At 45.0% G+C, this 24,235-nt stretch overlaps 6 protein-coding genes across 6 annotated transcripts; 5 read left to right on the top strand and 1 right to left on the bottom strand.

The window, feature by feature from the left end:
* Positions 1-340: 340 nt before the first annotated feature.
* Positions 341-601, top strand: F5J12DRAFT_728072 (uncharacterized protein; the record flags this gene model as incomplete). Its single annotated transcript, XM_051741854.1, has 1 exon — positions 341-601. A coding segment is annotated over one exon (261 nt), but the record flags the coding sequence as incomplete, so codon positions are not given.
* Positions 602-7,610: 7,009 nt separating this feature from the next.
* Positions 7,611-7,877, top strand: F5J12DRAFT_728083 (uncharacterized protein; the record flags this gene model as incomplete). The annotated part of the gene is made up of 1 exon (XM_051741859.1): positions 7,611-7,877. A coding segment is annotated over one exon (267 nt), but the record flags the coding sequence as incomplete, so codon positions are not given.
* A 203-nt stretch (positions 7,878-8,080) lies between these two features.
* Positions 8,081-8,425, top strand: F5J12DRAFT_728079 (uncharacterized protein; the record flags this gene model as incomplete). Its single annotated transcript, XM_051741856.1, has 1 exon — positions 8,081-8,425. One exon carries the CDS (start codon positions 8,081-8,083, stop codon positions 8,423-8,425), a length of 345 nt encoding a protein of 114 aa, XP_051594886.1.
* F5J12DRAFT_699023 (uncharacterized protein) lies at positions 8,426-8,650 on the top strand (the record flags this gene model as incomplete). Its single annotated transcript, XM_051740476.1, has 1 exon — positions 8,426-8,650. A coding segment is annotated over one exon (225 nt), but the record flags the coding sequence as incomplete, so codon positions are not given.
* Positions 8,651-16,977: 8,327 nt separating this feature from the next.
* Positions 16,978-18,228, top strand: F5J12DRAFT_786808 (uncharacterized protein; the record flags this gene model as incomplete). Its single annotated transcript, XM_051743521.1, has 3 exons — positions 16,978-17,079; positions 17,134-17,872; positions 17,921-18,228. 3 exons carry the CDS (start codon positions 16,978-16,980, stop codon positions 18,226-18,228), a joined length of 1,149 nt encoding a protein of 382 aa, XP_051594884.1.
* Positions 18,229-19,950: 1,722 nt separating this feature from the next.
* On the bottom strand, positions 19,951-22,814 carry F5J12DRAFT_786806 (uncharacterized protein; the record flags this gene model as incomplete). The annotated part of the gene is made up of 12 exons (XM_051743520.1): positions 19,951-20,517; positions 20,698-20,844; positions 20,892-21,137; positions 21,177-21,266; positions 21,345-21,431; positions 21,497-21,628; positions 21,656-21,810; positions 21,848-21,934; positions 22,066-22,192; positions 22,267-22,345; positions 22,587-22,705; positions 22,752-22,814. 12 exons carry the CDS (start codon positions 22,812-22,814, stop codon positions 19,951-19,953), a joined length of 1,899 nt encoding a protein of 632 aa, XP_051594883.1.
* Between the last annotated feature and the right edge of the window lie 1,421 nt (positions 22,815-24,235).

Raw genomic sequence — 24,235 nt, 5'->3', positions numbered from 1 at the left:
TTTCCCTGATCATGGTCTTCCTGACTGTCCTGATAACTTATATGGAGAAATATGCTTGGCTTTTACAAGCCCTGGCTCCATATCAGTGGTCTCGGATACCATTGATTACTTGATGCGACCTGTGCAAGAGCCATTCAATCAAATGTGTTTATGGGAATTCTTTGAGTGAACATTAAAAGTCAGAAAAACTGGTAAAGGGTCAGACACAAACATAGATGATGATGATGGGCAGCTGCATAATGCTGAACACACACCATATACACAAAGATGGAGAGCACTGTTCACAAACAGAACCCACCCACAGTCTGTGTCTCATGATATTTGCTTGCAAAACATATTTGTCATACCTGTTCTTATAGGCAATTTGATACCATTGCCCCACAAATTGGATGTCAATATGGAGCAGTTTAGTCATGTGATGTTGTTGCTTTTTAGACCCTGGAAAAAACCATCTGAGCTGCTCAACAATTTCTCATGTTGGACTGAAGCCTTTGATGCATACCATTTTAGCAACAGCTTGTCCCAAGTAATATCCAACTTCCTGATAGAAATGGAGTGCAAGGATGCAAGAGATGGTCAAAGAGCAAGATACAAAGTGTGAGGACCAGATCTAATGGTTAGTCAATTTGTACCAATGGTGTCTGATGACATTGATATAGATCGTCTTTGTGATGCTCTGCTGCACGATTGTGAGTTAGATCAGGTATTGGACAATGAGATGGAGAACTTACATCCATTGGACATGGATGACACTTTGACAAACTGCATTCTGGAAGACGAGCTAGAAATTATGTGCATGATTTGCACATTCCAATCTTTGGGTTCAACAGTGGTTCAATGCAATTTTGACAATTCCCACATCTTTGAGGCTACTGCTGAGATGGAAGAAGTCATGACTGTTCACAACAATTACATGTCCATGCAGTGTAAAAGAAAACAACTGGATAAGGTATCTAGCATTGAAAGTGGATTTGTGCATAGAACTGGCCCCCCACCAAAACAACCTCACATGGAAGCACATGTTTCTGTTGAAGAAATTCTACAGAATAGTAGCAATGATAATACACAACAGTTGAGGCCCATGTTGGATAATGTTTCCCATGAAGAGCTTCTCTATGCACTTGTAAGAAAATAGAATTTACAGGATAATGCAGAACAACTATGACCTTTTATGATTGTCTTCAAACACATGATCCATGATGATCCAGAGCAGTTACTTATGTTCATCACCAGTATTGGTGGGTTGGGAAAGAGTCACCTTATCTGAGTGATTGTAGATGCATTTGTCTCTTGTGATCATCAAGATGAAATTTGTTTGAGTGCACCCACAGGTAGTGCAGCATGCATCATTGATGGCTACACCATCCATGCATTAATGCTGATGAGCATTGGAGCACTTGAAGGGAAGAATGCCACAGTGAGTGGTTCCCCTAAAAAACAGCCAGAGAATGTCAATCTAGATGAACTACAGGATATGTGGCACAGTGTCAAATACCTCATGCTCAATGAAGTATTGATGGTTTCCACTGAGCTGCTCACCAATATTGCCAATCATCTGTCACTGGCAAAGGCAGGCAATCCTACTGTGTGTGACAAGCCCTTTGGTGGTGTACACATCATTTTTGCAGGTGATATGGGCCAACTAAAGCCTGTGAATGGGACAGCATTATACTCACATAGTGTTGTGCTGAATCTATCCAATTACACATTCGAAACTATCAAGAGCCAGGGTTGCCTTTTTGGAGCCTTCCTATGGAGGTCCTTATCACATGTCATACAGTTGGTTCAGAATGAATGGGTGAAATCAGATCCTGCCTTTGTTGATCTCCTTGGATGTGTTAGAATTGGCAATGCATCTACAAAGACTTCTGACAGGTATTCCAATTTTAATCTGTTACAGTCGAGGCAGCTGACACATCTGCAAAAGCATGTGGCAGAGGATTTTGCTACCTTTCATGATGCTCCCATCATTTTCAGTGAATGGCATTTGCACAATTGATGGAACGAAGAAAAGGCATTGTCATTCACATCTGCATCAGGGCAGGAACTCAATTTTTATTATGCAGAACACTTTTGTCAAGGAGAGCATGTAACCAGCACTGATGATGACTGCCTTGCATTTGTACACCCTAAATAATCTAAAGACTACCTTGGGTGTCTACCTCTCCTACCTGGAATGCCTGTTCTAATTACAGAGAATCTCTCAGTCACCAGTAAAGTCATCAATGGAGCCTGTGGTATTGTTCAGGATATAGTATTCCTAACTCTCAATGAAAAACATGTGGCATGATGTATCTATGTTGAAATCCTGGCATCTATGTTGTCATTACCTGGTGAGGCTGACCACATCATAGCTATATTTCCTCAGAACTGTTTGATAACTTATTCTCCAAAACATGCAGGGCAATTCAGATTTACATGGTGACATGTCCCACTGATTCCTGCATGGGCATTTACTGACTACAAGGCTCAGGGTGCATCACTCTCCAAGGTCATTGTAGACCTCACAAGTGTGAGGAGTGTGCAACATGCATGTGATGTTGTCTCAAGAAACCTTGCTCAAGAATGTTGCTATCTTATGCCCCTTCTCTCCAAGCCATGCTCTCAGGTGTTTGCAACAGGATCTCCATCTTGAGTTGGATCACCTTGCCATGTTGGACTCCTGTATGACATCGAATTATCTCGTCCAACATGTACACACACTCCCTATTTAATTTGCACATACATAAGTAGAATCATTCAAGGGGTATTCTGAATGTATAAAATACCCTTATAAGGGGCTGCTTTCTCTCTTCTCTACAAAAATCCAATCACACATCATGTCTTTCTTACCATCTGCTAAATATCCTCTAGCAGCTGATTTGTGGCCAGAGAACATTTCATCTATCATCCAAAGCCAAACAGATGTATCTTCCTTGCAACAGTGGGAATGCTTCCCATGCTCCCTTGAGCACATGGTACAGTGGGCTGCTGTAGCTAGAGATCACGCTTCAACAGATAAATCCTGTTCACACATGCTCATATACAAAATGCTACCTGCAACTGAGCAAACAACCATTCTGTATCTGATATTGGTCTGCATTTACAGCTACCTCCATGGGAAGTTTGCATTGGGTGACATTGGAGATTGGGATGAGTATGTACTACATCTTCTGATCCCCTGCTCAGAAGATTTCACATTTCATGGCCTACAGTGATGTAAATAAAGCATCATACACAATGCAACATCTGACTCTGTCTTCAGGTGGTCATTCCATTGCATGGCAAAACCAATTGGACTGCCTCAATCTTGCAGCAAATTTTGCCAGCCATACCTTGAAATTGCCATTGCAATCCATTCAGTTCTACCACAGACTATATTTGCAACATAAAGTGTTCTTTAATGTGATTCAACTGCTGATCACTATCAACATATCTGACACTTTTCTCAGTGCAATGGCATGCAACTCAACAGTGATACAACTGTAGAAATATCTGTAGGCTACCTCAGTAGTGAACAAACTACTGAGGGAATACTAGTAGAAAATACTACAAGTATGTACGCTTTTTGTGCTTATGTAAGCACACTAGCATCGCACCTAAGTACCAACAAACAGTGGCACTTTATGTTCCAACAACAACTCATCAGACAATGAGTCCTACATTTAGTTCCCGATGCCCTGACTTGCCTGCAATGCCAGGATATCCATGGAAATGGAATGGGGCAATTGAATTACTTGCAATGGACAATGCTGGAGTAATATCTCATATTCACAAAATTTCACTTGCTGGAGGTGATCTCATTGAAGTTGATGCTGAGTTTAACCTCATTATCTTGTTTGCCTGATTGTGCCCGATCTCAGACAGCCTACTTATGAGTATTCTTGACATGTAAACAAGTTCTCCGCCTCCAGGAAAAGAGGTCCAACCTTGTCAGTAACTTCTTGGCTTATGCATTTCGCTCTACTTACTATCTACTTCAGATCTCAACAGCTCCTATGCTGGACAGCAACACTCATATAGTCAAGTGCATGCATACTACCAAGCCAACAGTAGAGACTGCCTTCCCACTCCATACCAAGATCAAATCACCTGTCATGACTCCTGAGCTACCAGTAATGGAGAGTCCCATGTCCAATGTGTAAAAACCACAGTCCATGATGATAGGAAAAGGAGTCTACATGGTGGTTGGACTCTCTATAACTCAGCATTAGGTGGTGTTAGGAGGAGTGCCCCTCAGAAGGACCCTATTTTCTCTTTCCTGCATATATAAACTGTATGGTGTCTGATTGTAATTCATTGTTTCCTGTCCACAAAATGCCTCCCAAGTGTGACCTGCCAGACATGAAAGAACCTCCTGCAAAGTGCACATGTTCAGGGACTTCAACTGTTGTTCCCAAGACTATTATCATCCCTGCAGCAAACCCACACTCCTGTCTTGCCTGATGTGATCATGCCAGCATCTCTGACTGCTGACACATTGAAAGGAAGCACTGAGCTATCTTCACCTGCCACAACTGTGTCATCTTTGGCTGAAGATGGTTTGGATGAATCTGCACACACTCTTGGTAGCATCAAGAATGCAGACAGCACATGCTCATCTGCAATGAATGTCGATACTGGACTGCACCTTGCAGAAAAACCAGGCATTTTATGTGCAGTTCAACAGCTACCCAACAAAATTTGGCCAAAAGAAGCTCTGTCTACTACTGTTGCCATGACTGTAGGGGCTATAGTCCCCACTGAAATTGGCTGCTTTATCAATGATGAGCGCATTTCTGGTTGTTCTGAGGCTCTGCAGAAGTACATATCTCCTCCTGTCACTTCCTCACATCTCACCAGAATCTCAAAGCTGCATTTGTGCAATATCATCATATTGCAATGAGCATGCAAATACATATGTGATCATGCATCTTCCCTGGACAGTGATGTGGGGCAGAGCAGATCCCTACAATGACTGTAACAAAGAACTTTGTGACACTATCAACTATGAGTGATTAACTATATGGATTCCTGGTCACATCTCCCATGTTTGGTTCCTAAAGAATGGTGCCCCTGACAACCAATGCTCTGTCTTGGTGTTGCTGCTCTCCAATGTGGTAGGTCACTACATGGATCAGTTAATATGTGGCCTATCCATGCCAGCACTAAGTATGGTTGTTGGATTTGATATCACCAGGTTCTGATGGCATCTCTCAGCTGTGTCCAATGACTTAACTACCATACTGGTGTGTGCCATGTGTTGGCAGAGTCCTAGGAATGGCAGAAGCATATGTTGTTGCTTTTTCTCTCTACTACTATCTCCTTATCCTTCAGAACACTCTCTTCAACTCTGTATATGATGCTCACCAGATTTTACAGGCCAAAAGCACTATGTGAAAGTTCATGGCAACTGATCTCAAAAAGTGGGATCTAGTGGTTTTGGAAACATGCCTCATTCATTATCAACAGAAAGACCTTGGTGGCCATTGGTCCATCTTCCAGGCCCAGTTCGAACTTCAAGCAGTATATCTACTCCAGGATGGGCCTGAAGCTGATGAAGAATGAGTTGAGAATGAGACAGAAATTGCTGATCTTGCATTATGAGACAATGTGCTAGGGTGTTGCTGTAAATTCATTGGATTCACATGATCAGATTAAACTTATGTTGGTTGTTGATATGATCCCAAGAATTCCATCTCCTATACATGTCTGCTGATGGTACTATTTCTTAAGGGCATTGCCAATCTTAAGGGGGATGAAGAGCATATAAATCCCCTCTCACATCTTTTCTGCAAGTACCATCATTCTGAAATTACTCTCAGGTCTGTGTCTGTTCCCTAGCATTGTGTGTCTTCACTGTCCATTATTAGCACTTACATTTGATCATTGCAGAAAAATGATTGTCTGTGCTTACAAACACTTCTGGCCATGCACCACTCCCTATGTCATATGGACCTTTCTAGTGGGGAAAACTTTGGGTCCTCATATGATGTGGATCCATCCTGAGAGAAACTATGATATAAGCATCACCAAAGATCAAGTTGTTTTTCCAGCTGGCACTGTGATCATTTCTAAATCATTCAATGTTGAGGACCAACACTACCATGTATTCTTCAATGCTGACTGTGATCACCATGATTGCAAGAATACTACTTATGTCTTTGTGTGCCTCCTTGTTACAATACATACTCTTTCTCCTTTCCTTTCCTTTTCTTTTCATCCTATCTAATCTCTTATCTTATCTCTCCTCTTCAGACTAGGTCCAGACTCTGGTCCAGACCTCACCTCACTCCTACCACATGTTCTCCTTCTAGTATGTTCTGCTGCGCTATGATGTCATGGACCTCATGTATGCCTCACCATTACCACATGTACCCTGGTGTAAGTACCATTGCTCAATCTCCCAACTGGCTCTAAGCTAGTTCATTTGGGTCTATAAGTCCTAAAGCACTCTGCTTCTAAGCCATTTTCCCTCTTCTTCCTTTTACTTCTCTTTGTGGTTCTTGGTGCAAGCCTACAACAAATCCTGTTGTTAGGTCTTGTCACACTTGAACTAGCTTCTCATCTTTGTACCCTCGCACTGCTCATCACCATTCCTCACTTCCTTCATGAAGGCTCATGGGTGTACTCACCAAGTCCTCCAGCCTCTGAACCTGACCCAAACCTCTTTGTCCTGTTTATCCCTGAGTGTCACTCACTCACCCCCCTCTTTAATCACTCCCTTTACCCCCTTCCACCACCTCCATCTTACCTGTTCTCTGTTGAGTCTGTCTACCTCTGTTCACTCCCTGCTGAACCCCAGCAACCCCACTACAACCTTTGCCCCCATCAAACATTGAAACAACCCAAGCACTATGGACAGAATCCAGGACCAAATAACCAACCTCTAAAATGCCCTCAACACCCTCAGAGATAAAAACTACAGGCTAAATGACAGCCTGAGAACTGCACAAGACCTGATCACAACAATTGAGGGCCAATGTAATCAGTGGAATGCCCTCCCCACTGATGTCATTCAAAGGAGAATAGAAGTGATGGCTGACCTGGGGCAGTACACTGGTGATCATGCCAAGTTCTCAGAATGGTGGGTGAAGATGAAGGTGTGGGTAGCTCAAAATAGGACTGCACTCCCAACCACCCAAGACAAGTGTACTGTGGTGTGGTCTCATATGACAGGGCCTGTGGCAGGAAGATTTGCCCAGGCAAAGTTTTCTCTTGCTATTGTCACCAGGGTATGGCCTGATATGGCTGAGATGATAGAGGATATTGATAGGTTTTTCACCCCTCAAACTGATGTCAAGTGGGCAAAGGCTCAGATGCGCACTATTCACCAGGGGAACTCTCGCTACAAGGAGTTCTATGCTAAGTTCAAGTCCCTGAAGGTACAGGGGAGGGTCACTGATGAAACTACTGGCTTCTTGCTGGAAAATGCTGTTCATCCCACCATCATGAAGGAGGCCCTAAGGAGGGGATACACACAAGGAAACTACCTTCAGATGACTGTCACCTTCCAAGAGGTGGCCCTTGCCAGGGATCACTTCAAGCTCCTCTATAATCACTATCCTGATGAACCCACCCCCTGCTCTTCCTCTTACAACCACCCTTCCCACTCCTCTCACTTCACTCCCACCAGTACTCAACCTGGTTGAGGTGCCCCCATGGAAATCAGTGCTGCCCAGTTCCCTCCTCACCCCATCCCCTCCCACCTCAAATGTTTCAACTGTCAAGGGAATCACTACAAACATGACTGTCCCCACACCAAGGGAAAGGGTCATGCTAAACCCAACATACAGGAGGTCACCCAAGAAGCACAAGAGCTTGCTTTTCATCAAATGTCATTTGAAGAAATGCAGGCCTTCTTCTATGATAAGCAGATCAACAAGATGAAGGCCCAGGGAAAAGAGTTCAGCCAGTAGAGGATCAGGTCTCTTCTGGCTACATATACAATGAGTTTTCTGTGTTAGGTGTTGATGATGTTTCTACTGAGCAGGATATATTTAACTCAGAGACTACTGTACCATCTGAAGAGGCAACCCCAGTGGGCACAGCCACAGATGTAAAAGTTTTGGTGCTTAATTCCTCTTGTGATAAAAATAGAAAAAATCCACCTACTCAGTTAATGAAGGAAACCCCAAAAATAAGAACAGTAGATCTGAAGGCCAAGTTGGAGTTAGAGGTAGTGTTGGAAGGAAGAGAAAGGAGGTGGGATGTAAAGGTGTTGGTAGATTCAGGGGCAAATGATACATTCTTGGACAAAAGGTGGGCTGATGAAAATGATGTTCCTCTAATCAAGCTTGGTCAACCTGTCACTGTCCTTAATGTCAATGGAACTCCTAATGTTGCTGGCAACATCATGCATGTTGCCTCTCTCATCATGAACTATCAAGGACATCAAGAGTCTGTCTGGGCCCAGGTCACCATGCTTGGGATGCATCCCCTCATCCTTGGGTATACCTGGCTATGAAAGCACAACCCTGAGGTCTGTTGGGAAACCAAGCAGGTGAAGCTGTTGCATTGCCCTTGTGAGTGCCTCGACCTTGCCCCAAGGATAAGAGTGGAGAGACTGGCTGAGGAACAAGAGGCTCAGGACATGGAATACCTCTATCTGAAGCTTTGCTCCACCAGGGTAAGAGCTGGTACCACCAAGGAACTCATCCCAAAGGAGTACCACCAGTACCTCAAGGTTTTCTCCAAGGAAGAGTCAGAATGAATGCCACTTTGCAAGCCATAGGACCATGCCATTGACCTCAAGGAAACTTTCACCCCTAAACATGGCTGCCTGATCCCCCTCTCCACTGAGGAACAGAAGGAGGTTTCAGACTTCCTTGAAGATCAGCTGCACAAGGGTTACATCCATCCTTCAAAGTCTCCCCAGACCTCCCCTGTCTTCTTTGTGCCTAAGAAGGATGGCAAGAAGTGCATGGTACAGGACTATCATTATCTCAATGAGCATACAGTAAAAAATGCATACCCCCTTCTGCTCATCTCCCAACTTGTTGAGCTCAAGGGTTGTAAGCTCTTCACCAAGATGGACCTCTGGTGGGGATACAACAACATCTGTTAAGGAAGGAGATGAGTGGAAGGCTGCCTTCATCATGCACAAGGGTGCCTATGAACCACTGGTCATGTACTTTGGCCTCTGCAATTCACCATCCACCTTCCAAAACATGATGAATGACATCTTCAGTGACATGGAGGACATCTTGGTGGTCTACATCAATGACCTTATGATCTTCACCAGGACAGATGACAAGGCTGAGCATGATAGGATCATCCTGGAGGTGTTATAAAGGCTGGAGGAGAATGATCTGTTTGTCAAACCAGAGAAGTGCTTCTTCAAGCAAAAACAGGTGGAGTTCCTGGGTATGGTTCTTGGGACTGATGGGGTCAAGATAGATGAAGGCAAGGTACAGGCTATAATGGAATGGCCAGTCCCTACAAAGGTTTGCTTGGTACAAGCCTTTCTAGGCCCAGTGAACTTTTATTGTCACTTCATCAAAGACTTTGCTCAGATAGCCTGCCCCCTTAATGATCTTACCAAAAAGGATTAACTCTGGACCTGGGGCCCTTGAGAGCAACAGGCCTTTGATGCTCTAAAAGTCGCCTTTACCACTGCCCCTGTCCTCGCTTTCCCTGATCAGGATAAGGAGTTCTGCCTTGAAACCAATGCTTCAGACTTTGCTACTGGTGCTGTCCTTTCTGTAAAGTGTGAAGATGACCTTTGGCAACCTGTTGCTTTCTACTCCCTCTCTATGTCCCCCCTGAACATAACTACCAGGTCTTTGATAAGGAGATGCTGGCCATAATCCATGCACTGGAAACATGGCAACACTACCTCAAGGCCACCCCATACCAGTTTGAAATCTGGACAGATCACTCAAACCTCCAGTATTTCATGAAGGCACAAAATCTAGATTGCCACCAAGCACATTGGGCCCAGTATCTCTCTCAGTTCAACTACAAGCTGGTGTACAAACCTGGCTCCTCAATGGCTAAGGCAGATGCTCTCTCAAGGAGGGAGGATCATGAACCAGAGAAGGGGTCAGACAACCAGGGGGTTACACTTCTTGACCCTTCCAGGGTGGCTGCCACCTTGATGGTAGGAGAGGATGTAGACCTCATTGTTGCCCTGAAATCTGCTTCCTCCACCACACCACAACTGGAGGGCTCTGTCCTTCAAGAAGGGATGTATGTCTGTGCAGGGAAGGTCTACATCCTGCCTGCTGTCAGGATCCATTGCCTTGAAAAGCATCATGACACTCCTGTTGCAGGTCACCCAGGATGGAAGAAGACTTTAAAGCTTGTCTCCTGTAACTACATCTGGCCTGGAATGACTTCCTCCATCAGGGACTATGTCTCAGCATGCCACTGCTGTCAGATGGCTAAAAGCTCTAGAATACCCCTGGCCGGAAAACTCCTTCCAAACCCTGTTCCAGAGCACCCTTGGGTTGACATCTCAGTTGACTTCATGGAGTTACCAGAAGTGCAGGGCTTTGATAATGTCATGGTGGTGGTTGATAGGTTTTCAAAAGAGGTGGTCTTTGCTCCTACTACCAAGGAGGTCTCCTCACTACAGACCACAGAGCTCTTCTGTGACCATGTGTGGACTCAACATGGCCTGCCTTCTTCTGTCATCTCTGATTGTGGCCCACAGTTTGCTAGTGCATTTACCAGTGAGCTCTGCAAAATGCTTGGGGTCAAACCCAAGCTTTCCACTGCCTTCCACCCTCAGATGGATGGTCAAACCAAGCAGCTTAACCAGGACCTCCAGCAGTACCTCTGCCTCTTTGTCAATGACAGACAGTGTTCCTGGCCTTCCTGGCTGAAAGTGGCACAGTTCTCTTACAACAACAAGTGCCAGGAGTCCACTGGCAGGAGCCCCTTTTTGGTTACTCACTCCTATACTCCACAGATGGGTGTGGAACCCTTCCTTTCCAAGGCAGAGGCAGCCACCAACCATGCTGTGGACCTGGCTAGGGTCTTGGAGGATACCAGGCAGGCTCTAGAAAAGGCAGCAGATCAGATGAGAGTTAACTCTGAGAACCATCACTCGGAGACTCCAGCATATTCCATCAGTGACATGGTCTGGTTGGAAACTTCGAGGATCTCCCTCTCTGGTCATCCCTCTTGGAAACTCACTGAATGGTGGATTGGCCCTTATCAGGTTGTTTCACTTAAACTGAATGTGGTTGAGTTGAAACTCCCTAAAACCCTCAAAATCCACCTGGTGGTCAATGTCTCTCAAGTTAAGCCATATAAGGGGCTGTTAGAGGGCCAAGCTGTCACCCATCCTGGCCTGGTGGTGGGTATTGAGGGCAATGAAGAGTTTGAGGTGGACTACATTGCTGACTCTCACTTCAAGCAAAGCAGACTGGAGTTCCTGGTCCATTGGAGGGGCTACCATGATGAGGATCATACCTGGGAGCCCAAGTCTGCTCTTAAGTCTGCCCCTGCTGCCATCCAGGACTTCTATTGCCAACATCCCTCTGCACCTTGTAAACTCCATGGCATGGACTCCTCCCTTTTCTCCTCCCTCTTCCATCCCTTTGAGAATCTTACTGACACTGTCCCAACCTTCAATTGCCTGGAAGTTGATTTCTAAGGAGGGGATAGTGTTACAATATGTACTCTTGTTGTATATTCTGTCATTCATATTATACTTTCATCTGAATCCCACTTAGTATTATGGTGCGCATTTGGCCATATTACATAATCACACTCATTTTTGTACTCAAGTAGCATACTCACACCTCAGTTGGCTACTTAACCCAACTGAGGTGAGCACTTTCTACATCCTGTCTTTACACTCAGCTAATAGTCCTGTAGTATATATTCTACAGGTTATGAGCCCTGTTGCTCACTAACTGGGAACCCATAGCAAAATGTCATTCACATCCAAGCTTGGAGATGATTTCCTTAAGGTCCCAAAGCTCTCAGCAGATGGAGAGAACTGGGTAACATACAAGGACAGGCTAATGTGGTCTTTGGATGCTCATGGGCTGCTCGGGTACACAGATGGTACTGAGACGATGCCAGTCAACCCCAAGACACTACCAAACTGGAGCAAGAGCTGGATACCTATCTCTGCAGAGGAGAAAAAGGAAGTGATGAACTACCAAGCTACTCTAAAAGAATGGAGGCTCAGCCAAGCCATTGTCAAGCAACAAATTGCTGGCACACTCCCTGACACACTGTTTATCCAAATAAAGAGTCTTGCTACTGCACTTGACATCTGGACATACCTATCCAACCTCTTTGAGAAGCGCTCTTGTGTTGTATCGGTTGAACTGCTGAAGAAGCTCCAAACTATAAAATGCATGGAGAAAGGAAATGTCAGAAAACACTTTGACAAAATGTGGCAAATACACAAACAACTTGCCTCAATGGGCCAAGCCCTGACAGACAAAAGCTATATGGCCATGGTCATGACATCCCTCCCAAGCTCTTATGATTCTGTCATCAGAGCAATGTCCACACTCACAAAATTTTCCACCTCCACTACCCTAACAACTGCAACTCTCATGGATGCAGTACAAGACAAGTATGATCATTGTGCCACAAAGCAGAAAATGTCTAGCAATGCAGATGATGCAGCATACTCAGCTGGAGGAAAGCAGAAGAAGTTCGCTGGAACTTGCTACAAATGTGGAAAACATGGGCACCAAGCTTGCAAATGCAGGTCAAGTGGGGATGACTCACAAAGTAGAGGGAAGTCTCTGAACAAAGGGAAACAAAAAGAGTGCACAGCAGTGACCCAGATGGGGTATGGCTTGCACATATCAACAACAGCTATGAAGCTGAGGTTGACGAAGCTCAACCATCCCCAGAGACATTTGCTACTAGCATGTACATGAGACCACCAAACTACACTACTCTATATGGCTCTGGAGCCTCTTGTCACATGTTGTCATACAGGGAAAACTTTGTCAACTATAAGCTCATTACTCCCAAACCCATTACTGCAGCAGACAAACAAACCTTCGAAGCCATTGGAAAAGGAGATGTGTACATATCCCTACCAAATGGCAATTCACCCACTCATATCCTCTTGAAGGATGTCCTCCACACACCTAAGATCAGCATGACCCTGGTATCCATTAGCTGCCTAGATGCAAGTGGATATGCCATACTCTTCTGTGACTCACACTGCAAGATCTTTAATGGACAAAAGAAACTCCTTGGGAAAGTACCAGTCAGCAGCAGCCTCTATACAACCAAAGCCATGCAGAAGGTTTATGTGGGCTTGGCAAACTCGAGAGTAACCCTTACCATGGAAGATATCCATGCATGGCTCAGCCATATATCACCAGACACTATTAAACAAATACTAAAGGATGGCATTGTAACCAGAATAAGCCTAGACCCTTCCCATGCAACAATTGAATCTTGTGATGCATGCAAGTATGCCAAGGCAACCTGAAAACCCATAGGAAAAATCTGAGACCCCCTGTGCTGAGACAGGGTTGGTGACAAAATCCATATGGACTTATGGGGACCATCCCCTGTCCAAACAAATGCAAGGAGTCAGTATTTCATGTCATACACTGATGACCACACTCGCTTTACAAGCCTGTATCTCCTGAAGTCAAAGGATGAAACCTTCAAGTCCTACCAGAAGTATGAAGCCTGGCTGCTGATGCAGTTCAACACAAAGGTTAAAAGGCTTTGCTTGGACCAGGGTGGGGAATTCCTAAGCAAAGAGTTTTCATGTCATCTTGGGCTGAAAGGAACAGAGAGGAAGCTCACAGTGCATGATACACCACAGCATAATGGTGTTGCTGAAAGGCTAACCAACACTTGTCAAATGTGTACATGCCATGCTAAATGCAAGTGGCCTCCCAAAGTCACTATGGGGAGAAGCCATAATGCATGTGAACTGGATAAAGAACCGAACCTCCACCCATGCACTTGACAAAAAGACACCCTATGAAATGCTGTATAAAAAGAAACCAGATCTATCTAATCTACCAATCTGGGGCTGCCATGTCAAGGTCCACACAGCTGATGGTTTGAAACTAGACATGCATGCAAAAGATGGTTGCTGGGTGGGCTTTGATAAGGACACAAATGCACACAGAATTTATTTTGAGGACTCACAACATGTGGGTGTCAAATGAAATGTCTGATTCAGCTCCCAGGAGGTCACCATTCCTATCGGCATGCAGCTTGAGGGGGAGAAATGCATCACAGATGATGAGGGAGCATCATCCACCTCACACATAGCTGGTAAAAACAATCAGCATGCCATACAAACCACAGAAAGTGCACCTATGACACCAAGTACTCCCATTGACCACCTTGGACCAAGGTTTGAACCTGCAGCACCCACCTGTTGCTCTGGTCACACATGTGTCGAGTCAGCATATGTACAGTGCCTGCATGAGGGCGAGGGTACATATGACAGATGAATCCCACTACCTACACTACCATTACCTCAAGGAATACAACCAGGCTCACAACAAGAGGAGAATAGAGAGACAGCAAACCTGGGCATGATGGGGGTGATGGATGAAGACAATGAAGAAGTTTTTTCCTTGGTTGCTGGGACTGCAGAGCTAGAAGGGACAGATCCCATCATGATCAAAGATGCTCATGCAAGACCTGATTGGTCAAAGTGGGAGGAAGCAATTAATAAAGAACTTACCTCATTGGATGAAGCACAAACATGGAGCATCATTGAGAGACCACATGGTGTCAATGTGGTTGGCTGTAAATGGGTATTTCATATCAAACAAAACATGGAGGGAGAAATTGAAAAATACAAAGTGTGACTTGTAGCAAAAGGCTCCTCGCAGGTCCATGGCATCAACCACTATGATACCTATGCACCCGTTGCATGCATGGCATCTATCCACACCATCCTTACTATTGCAGCGCAGAATGACTGGGATGTTGATGTTTTCGACTTCCAGAGTGCTTTCCTAAATGGGAAGTTGGATGATGATGAAGTAATCTACATGCAACTGCCACCTGGACTCTCAGTTAACAGCAAATATAAAAATCCTGTCACCTGACTGCATGTAGTGCTTTACAGATCAAAGCAAGGAGCATTGCAGTGGTATGAGCAGCTGTGTGCTGCACTCACTACACTTGGTATGCATTGTGCTGAAGCTGACTGGAGTGTTTTCTTCATGCACACAGGCCAGGACATCCTACTCCTCACATTGCATGTCAATGACTGCACCATCACCAGCAATAATCCTAGCTTAATTAAAAGGTTCAAGTCTGAAGTGGCTGCAAACTTCAAGTTAACAGATTTAGGCCCCATTTCATCCCTACTCAGAATAAAAGTCATGTGTAAACACTTGGCACACATGCTCTCACTCTCACAGGCATCCTACATCGATTCTATGATGTTAAAATATAATTTTGTAGATCTACGGCCCATTGTGACACCTATGGACCCCTCAGTCCAGTTCTCCACTGCCCAGTGCCCAAAAATGCACACTGAGGCTGCACACATGAAAAATGTGCCATATTGCGAAGCTGTCAGCTCGCTGATGCACCTAGTGGTTGCCACACACCCTGATGTGGCCTTTGCTGTTGCAATGTTGTTGCAATTCTGCAATAACCCCAGGTTAGCACATTGGGAGGGCATAAAAAGAATATTTAGATACCTTTTAGGCATGAAAGGGCTTGCATTGACATTTGGAGGGGATAGATATGGCCTCAAGGGCTATACAGACACAGATGGCACCTCGCAGGAGCACTGGCATGCCATTTCCAGCTATGCCTTCCTGCTCAATGGCAGAGCAATCTCCTGGGCCTCAAAGAAACAAGAACTGATTACTTTATCTACCACAGAAGCCGAGTATGTTGCCACCACTGATGCAGCAAAAGAAGCCATCTGGCTTTGTCGCCTCATCCAGAAGTTGTTCTGCCCACTCTCGCTCCCAACCACAATTTATTGCAACAATCAGTCTGCAATCACACTTGCTCACCATGGCAATTACCATGCCCATACAAAACACATAGACATTTGTTATCATTTTATATGCTATGCTATTGATAATGGTTCACTTCACCTCATCTACTGTCCTACTGGCAGTATGGTTGCAGATACCCTTACCAAGGCTCTTCCAAACATCAAAGCCAAGCACTTTGCTTATGAGCTTGGACTCCATGATGTTTGAGGGGGAGTGTTGTATATTCTGTCTTTCATATTATACTTTCATCTGCATCCCACTTAGTATTATGGTGTGCATTTGGCCATATTACATAACCATGTTCATTTTCATACTCGAGTAGCATACTCACACCTCAGTTGGCTACTTAACCTAACTGAGTATATATTCTACAACTCTTTCTCCTTTTCTTTCCTTTTCATTTCATCCTATCTAATCTCTTATCTTATCTCTCCTCTTCAGACTAGGTCCAGACCTTGCCTCACTCCTACCACATGTTCTCCTTCTAGTACATTCTGCTCCACTATGATGTCATGGACCTCATGTATGCCTCACCATTACCCCATGTACCCTGGTATAAGTACTGTTGCTCAATCTCCCAACTAGCTCTTTTTGAAGGATGCTGTAGGTATCCTCAGTAGTGCAACAAGCTACTGATGTATTAGACCAACCTGTAGGTATCTACAGGACATCAGTAAGTATAATACTGGTAGTGAAAGTGGCTGTGTATTTATTTCCTTATATGGTGGTTGCATTCAGTGGCTGTGTAGGTTGCATTCAGTGGCTGTGAGGTTTCATTCAGTGGCTGTGTAGGGGCATTTGCATTCAGTGGCTGTGTAGGTACATGCACTGATGCTACACTCTTCGCTAGATGCATGCACCAATGCTACACTCTGCACTAGATGCATGCACACTTTCCTAGATGCATGCATGCTTTCCTAGATGCATGCACCAATGCTACACTCTCCTCTAGATGCATGCACCCTTTCCTAGATGCATGCATGCATTCCTAGATGCATGCAGACCCTGGGGCAGGGTCCAGAAAGCATATTATTAGGATGCTTATGCCCTGAACAACAACTTCATTGGGGAATGCATGCAGGCCATCAACATGTATTCTGGAGATGCAAAGAAGAGGTCATATGGGGTGCGAGAAAAGTACAGGATGAGTGGGGCTGCAGTGGAGCAGGCCATACTGGTGGTGCCACAAAGGGTGATGCATTTCCAAGCTCAATCATGCTCATATCTGATGCTTCCATCTTTGCAGATGGAAGAGCTTTTAGCCTCCAATCCCATTCTCTGGATCCTGACCAAAGTCTGGTTGGAATTTATGGCTAGACACATCAGGGCCCTCCAGTTGGCTCAGATCTCTCTCAAGGAACTGGAACCACCCAACCTTGGGATTCTGACTGGCATCATCTGCCACATGATTCAGTGCATGTCCACCACTGCAATAATCCTTGACTTCCATGTGAGAGAGTCCATGGCCCTTCTGCAGGTCTCCAGGGTGTGTGAGTGGTTCGGAATGTTCTTCCTTTTGGACCTGGACTTGCATCATGCCCCCCATCTTCCAGAAGTTCAGGATCATAATGACCTGGAGGTGCTCAAGCTGATGGAGGGAAAGTTGAAGAGGGGTGACAGACAACCTGCCTGGCCAAGGATTCCCCCTCTGGACACAGTGGAACAATTTCCCATTGGCAGCAGACCAACATGGGCCAAATTGACAAGGACCATCCAACTGCAGCCTTGGTTGATCATGCAGGACTGGAAGTGGTTGGCCCAACTGTCCAGTCTGGGGCCAGTGGTAGGGAAACTTTTTGTTCTGTTTTCCTGTCAGCTTTGGATCCAGTTGGATGCAACTTGGCTGACACGCTCAGAGGGAAAACCAGAGCCAACATCTTTGGAAGATGCCATTCAGAGTTGGACTCTGAACCAGACCTTCAGGACAATATGTGCCTGCAAATTCAAGGCCTGCAATGCAGAAATAGCAGGGAGTGGAGGGGCTGGTCACTGACAGTCAAGCTTTGCAGAGAGGGTCAACCTGTTTTTTCCAGGACCCACAGCAGGACAACCTTCATGGAGGTCACCATGGAATGTCTTCTGGACAAAGCCTGGCTATATTTGGGAGTATCACCAGGTGATGAAGAACAGGACACCCCTGGAGGAGTTTGAGGTCCTGGACCACCTTTGCAGGATATTTTCTGTCCTTCAGACATTACCTGATGTGACCAAAGGGAGTGAAAAGAGTCCTGGGAAGACATGGTGGGTGGAGGGTGAGAAGGTGGTTCTGGTGACAAATCCCAAGTTCTACAAGATCGTGGGGATCTCCACCAAGAAGGAACAGCAACAGGCCAGGAGATGAGCATCTTGAGTGGTAAAGCCCAGGAATGCACTGCAGATGGGGCTCCTGGAGCATGCAGGATATGATGAACTGCTGGCTAGCAAGGCCCTCATCTTAGAAAGGCAGAGGCTGAAAGAGGCACAGACTAAGAAGTCATCAAAGGCAAAGAATGCTTGAAAGCCTCCAGCAAGAAGAGGCAAGGCCTTGCATAGGGTGGAGGGTTAGGGGACCACCTCATAGAGGGAAGCAGAGGGATGGGGGGGGGGAAGGCAAGGATATGGGTCCAGAGGGAGAAAGTGATGAATGCAATGTTGATATAGATTGTGGTTCCCATTCCTGTGGAACTGAATCCCAGTGTTGGCTAGTGTAGTCTGATCAGGTAGCAACATGTTTGGCATCTTGGGATGATACCTGGCCCCAAGGTGAACCCCCCTCTTCAGCTTCGCTCCATCAAAACAATTCCAGATCAATCCAGCTGTCCATACCATGTCTGTGCCACTTGAATGACATGGTGGGACCATTTGGATCACACCAGAAAGGACCCTATGTGTCATTCCCCTCCTCTTATCCTGGGGGTGCTAATCCTGTAAAGTTTAGGAAGCATGAAAGCTTGTCAGGAATGGTTGTCCTGGAGGGCCTGAAAGTCACAATGGATGATGACAATGGTTGCAGCATTCCTAGGTGTCAGAATATCCATGTAAGATATGTTACCCCCCCCTCCCCATGTTCACTCCATCAAAACAATTTCAGAGATTGATCTAGCTATCTGAATCATGTCTACCCCATGGGTATGACATTACAATACCATAAGAATTGCATTACAAACATCCCCATATTTGTTTCATCAACATACCTCATCCCCTCCTCATACCCCAGGGATGGTGATCCAGTAACATCAGGAGGGGGTGCCAGCTTGCCAGGGATGGATGTCCTGGGTGTTGTCAATGCCACTGAAGACAATGGAAATGATTTCCAGCCTCCCAGAAGTATTTCCAAAGAGATACTACTTTGTGGTCTGACCATCCTTCTACCCCCTGTAGATTTTTTTTCCAACTGCCAATTTCATTCAAATTTCACCTGGGACATCCCAATGGACATATCTATCAACTCCCAGCATTATTTCCCCCAAATTATGGTTGGGAGTTTGTAATTATAATTCCCCCAGGGGCTGTATAGATGAGGGATATGATGTCTCTTGGTTGCAGGTTCAAGTTGGATGCACCAGAGTGGGTCATGCCATTGCAGAAGGAGAATCTGAGTCGAGTGTCACATCACTGAGATCATGTCCTACATTGGGACATCATTGTTGTCTCTGCTCCAGTGCATTGAGATCAAGGCACTTGATGAATATATGTCAGGACTGTGTATGACCCATGAATAAAATTGCAGATGCACCTGTACCAGACCCAACATTGCCTTTGAGACATCTGGTTTGAGTTTCAGATGCTTGTGTACCTTCACATTGCTGGTTAGATTGTGCCACAAAATTGACATGTTCTGGATGGTATTGATGATGTGTTGGAGTCCAGTCTCATGTCATGTCTTCAATTCTTTGACATGAATCTTGTCGAGCTGGTGTTTGACAGAGAACTCTGGGAATGTGAGGCCATCAGGCCAAACAAGGCAAGGGGCAGGTGTGCGTGAGGCAGCAGATTTGGCAAGAGAGATGGTGAGGTGGCTCTGGCACAGCTGAGATGCACCTGGGGTGATGAGATACTCTTCCACACAGTCCTCTGTCATTCATCATAGAAGTAGTGTGCCTGACACAATGTCAAAGAGAAGCTGAGGATGATATGAGTGGACAATGGCATGTTCATAGATGGCAAGGCATGCAAGTTGCCACATGAATTGTTTCTTGGAGTTGGGGACCTGGTTCACCCACTTGTAGGTATGATGTACGATGAATTCCTGACCACGAAATATATTCTTTGGTGCATGGGAAGGGAGTTTGGGCAGACAGTTGGTGGGGATGCCAAAATCCTTCAGAGTGATCTTCAGAGGCTTCTCCACAGCATTGAGATACTTGATTGTGGTCTCAGCCTCCTTTGCAAGGAGTTGATGGTGGGCAGCTGCCTGCTCCTTCACATGAGCTCTCCTGTCCACCCACTGCTCTCTCATGATCTTCCCATCAGCATTTTCTTGCTCACCTCTGTCACATGCCTCAGACATGTCTCTACCAGAACCCTTGTCATCATTGCCATCATCTCCAACTTGCCTGTCTTCCTGTCCTCCATTTTCATCTCCCTCATCATCCTCCACCTTTGCCTTTGCCTTTCCTTTACCCTTGGGATGCGAGTCCTCATCATCGTCCTGCTTGAGTTGACAGAAGATCAAGAGTAATTTGTTCTAGGTAAGCTGATGGTGGAATGGCCCTTTGTATGTGAGAGAGTCTTCCATCTGCAAGAATGTAACATATTGCAAGAAGATCATAGCAATGATCTTTCATGTAATGAATGTGATCAAACATCAATAGAATTTTGGCAGGCATACCTTGTTGACAGCTAAAACATGCCCATCCATCTTCAGTGACCTGTGTGCCAACACTGCCCTGACCATGTCTGTGCTTGCAGATCCAGGAGACCAGTCCTGTGGATGGAACTTGTCATGGTGGATGAACAGTGTCCACCATGATGCATACTGTGTGCATGGTTAGGAGGTAGCATGGATATGATTGGATGACTCACTTCAAGCAATGCACCATTAATCCTGAGAAGGTGCTTGTTCATGGCCTCAATGAGACAATAGGATGGGAGGGGGAAGAGGTAGAATGGTTCATCTGAACACCATTCACTGAGGAGCAGACTTATCTTTGCTGGGGACATCTGAATCACCTTCTTCACATCTTCCTCATATAATGATATATCATCATCCATCTGTGTGATCTCCTCGAGCATGACAACAAGAGCATGGCAGTATTGATTGAATGCAGACTGGTATATGAATGAATGGGCTTGACAGAGATGACCCACAGTCTCCAAGTTGGCAAACAGATGGCCTGTGAAGACTGCATTGATGACATCCTGGACTTGTGGTATGATTGCCTGGCACAGAGACAAGGCCTGCTTCAAGGTGTCATGTATGGACCAGAGATGGTCATGGGCTTGTTCTTTCTCAGCAGACACAGCATGCTTGCTCACCTTCTTGTCGAGATCTTTGAATTCTGCAATGGTGAATTCAATGGTGTTGAAACACAGAGTGAGCTTCTCTTCAAGAACAGACATCACCTAAGCAATGATCTATCAATGTAGTATAGTCAGCACAATTTGCAATGCCATGTCCTTGCACTTACCCCTCCCCCTGGGCTCATCATCATTGCATGCAATTTATTGAGGTCGAATATCAGGGAATGGATGTAATGTGTAGACACTGAGTTCATGAATGACATCAACTTGAATACATAGTCTTGGGAGAGGAGCTCTGTCTATTTGCCTACAGGACCAGTACTGACTCCAGTGCAAGGGATATTGTACCACTTGTGACCCAATATGAGGGCCTCTTTGAATCGCTGGATGAGGCCCTCTGCTGGTGCTTCGATGTATGTGTGCTTGCATTCATTTTGCGAGATGAAGAGGCCCAGTTTTTCATTGATGTCCCCTGTGTGATCTGTCAGTATGCATAGAATAGAACATAATGCACAAACATTGGATATAAACATTTGTGCTGATAGGGAGCATGTGGATAGAAGATGATACATGGACATATCCATGCAGATGTTGAGCATCTGGATCTGCATATATGTGCATGTGATCTGATGACATCAAGGGTGTTGCTATTGAATCACTGTATATTCATGCAGGTCTGGGCAGTCAACATTTGCAGGATTGCACCCATCAAGACCAATAGATCATGTAACCTCACCTTTACTGTATATCATAACCAGCCACTGTCCTCCATATCCCAAAAGACCCTTGATGCTGTTGATCTCCTTGATATATTCATTGAGTTCCCCAATATCTTCCTCAGTCACCTCTTCCATATCCTGCTTCTTCAATCATTTGATCAACAACTCCAGCTCATTCAATTGTGTCTTCTTCTTCTCATGCCAGGCCTTCAGCACACATGTACAGTGCTGGCTGCCAGCAGCAGGGATGCTCCAATTTTTTGTAGCAATAGTCTCATCAATTTCAAGGAGTGGTATCTGTTCAATGTTGAGGTCCATAGGATTCCCTGTTGTGTATGAATCCTTCTTCATCCATCACTTGTCAATCACCAGTGGTATCATGTGTGCCATGTTGAATTGATCCAATCCATTCTGCAAAAAGGAATTTGTAAGGTTTGTTACCTGTGCCTGAATGACCTGTCATGAATTCCAGATCCCAAACATAAGTTGATCCATGTTCTCGATCAGATCAAACCTCGCAATCCCAATGATCACTCACTTCATGCCCTCCCCAAGCTCTTGGTGAGCTTGCACCCTATCATCAAGCATCACCTTCTGTGATCTTCCTCCCCCACACATGAGGAGAGTCTCCCCAAGTGTAGTCTTCTGTGCATCAGCCTTATCTTGTGAGTATCATACTTCTGCTCTGACATTCAAAACTCACCTTCCCCACCCCTTCCTTCCCTTCCTTCCTGCTCCAACCTTGTGCTGATTTCTTAGGTGGCATATCATCTCAAGCACTGTCATTGTCCTGGTATCAGTTTAAAATCAAACTGGTCAGTCAATGCTTTATCTCTTCCATCTGTGATATATTCAGCCTCCCCTTATCCACCTCATTTCGTCAATCATGCCAGATGATCTATCATTTCAAATATCCTAGGTTAGATGTCATCAGGTGGTCCTGCTGAATCAGTTCCCCACATTCAGCATACTATTGTACCTCTGTCCATCCTGTATGTGCTTGTGTTGTCAGTGTTTACATGTCGATACTTCTTCTTCATGGAATTTACATTGCATGATCACATATATATTCATTCTTCATCCTCCATCACATCTTATGATTGGAACCTATTTGTCACATGTTGATCTGTTGTTTGATTAAAGCTGGACTGTTCACATCTGTAGATTTAATTCAAATTCCATCAATGTTCAAGACTCTTTATATATACAGTTCATGTCCTGCACCATAGTGCTGGTTGTGTCATATAATTAATTAACTACCAATCATGCAAATACTGAGGTTCAATGTTTGCACAATATCATCTGTAATATCACTATATTAGGCTATTCATAGTAGCTCTCTATGAAGTTGATCATATCACACAAACAGTTCACTTCAACATTTGCATCATTAAACATAATTTACAATATCATTCATATTATCATTAGCACTGTCCATGTTTATCCACATTCTCCATCCATATACAATTATGCATGTTCAATGTTACAGTTGTTTCATGGGCTGCTCTGCATTTCCTTGCTCTCATACTCAACTTTGGCTTCATTAGACATATGTATTACCACTCTCTCCTACTTAAAACCCTTCTTTGTATGGCTCACATTATAGAAATATTCCCTTAGAATCCCAGATTTCTTACCCCAACCCTACATTGACCCTAACCACCATTACAAAAACCCTCTAGTATTGCATAGAACAGGCTCCTTTGACATAGGCCAGCATAGCAAATCAAACAGAAATGAAGAGCAAGAGAGAACTGATGTAGACCTATGGAAAAGCTATGGAATAGCAAGGCATAGTACAAAGTACTTCAACATAGCTAAATCAGCTATGGAGATGCCCATTTTCTATGTGAGGCCATTCCCATCTATGGCATAGGTATGACTACGTGTACATTGCTACAGATAGCTCCAATTTTCACTGGGATTGACCCCGCACGGCAAAACCCACCAGTCGTGACTGCGCTCCGGCGTGGTAAACAAGGTGCCTGCCGGCGGCACCGGCCAGGTTCTAGTATTACATAAGCATCATTTTGGTCACCGTGGCGTCCACTCTTGTTCTCAACTTCAATCGACCATGTCCGACGATTTCAGCCTCTGCTGCTGGGTACGAGGTACCACCGTCACTGCCACCTTCATTATCAGTATTTCACCGACGGCAACTGTCGGTACGCTGAGAGAGGAGTTAAA

Source organism: Pisolithus orientalis (genome assembly GCF_024613125.1).
Source record: "Pisolithus orientalis strain OTSU chromosome Unknown F5J12scaffold_68, whole genome shotgun sequence".
Taxonomy (NCBI): domain Eukaryota; kingdom Fungi; phylum Basidiomycota; class Agaricomycetes; order Boletales; family Pisolithaceae; genus Pisolithus; species Pisolithus orientalis.
This window is presented reverse-complemented; position numbering and strand designations above follow the sequence as displayed.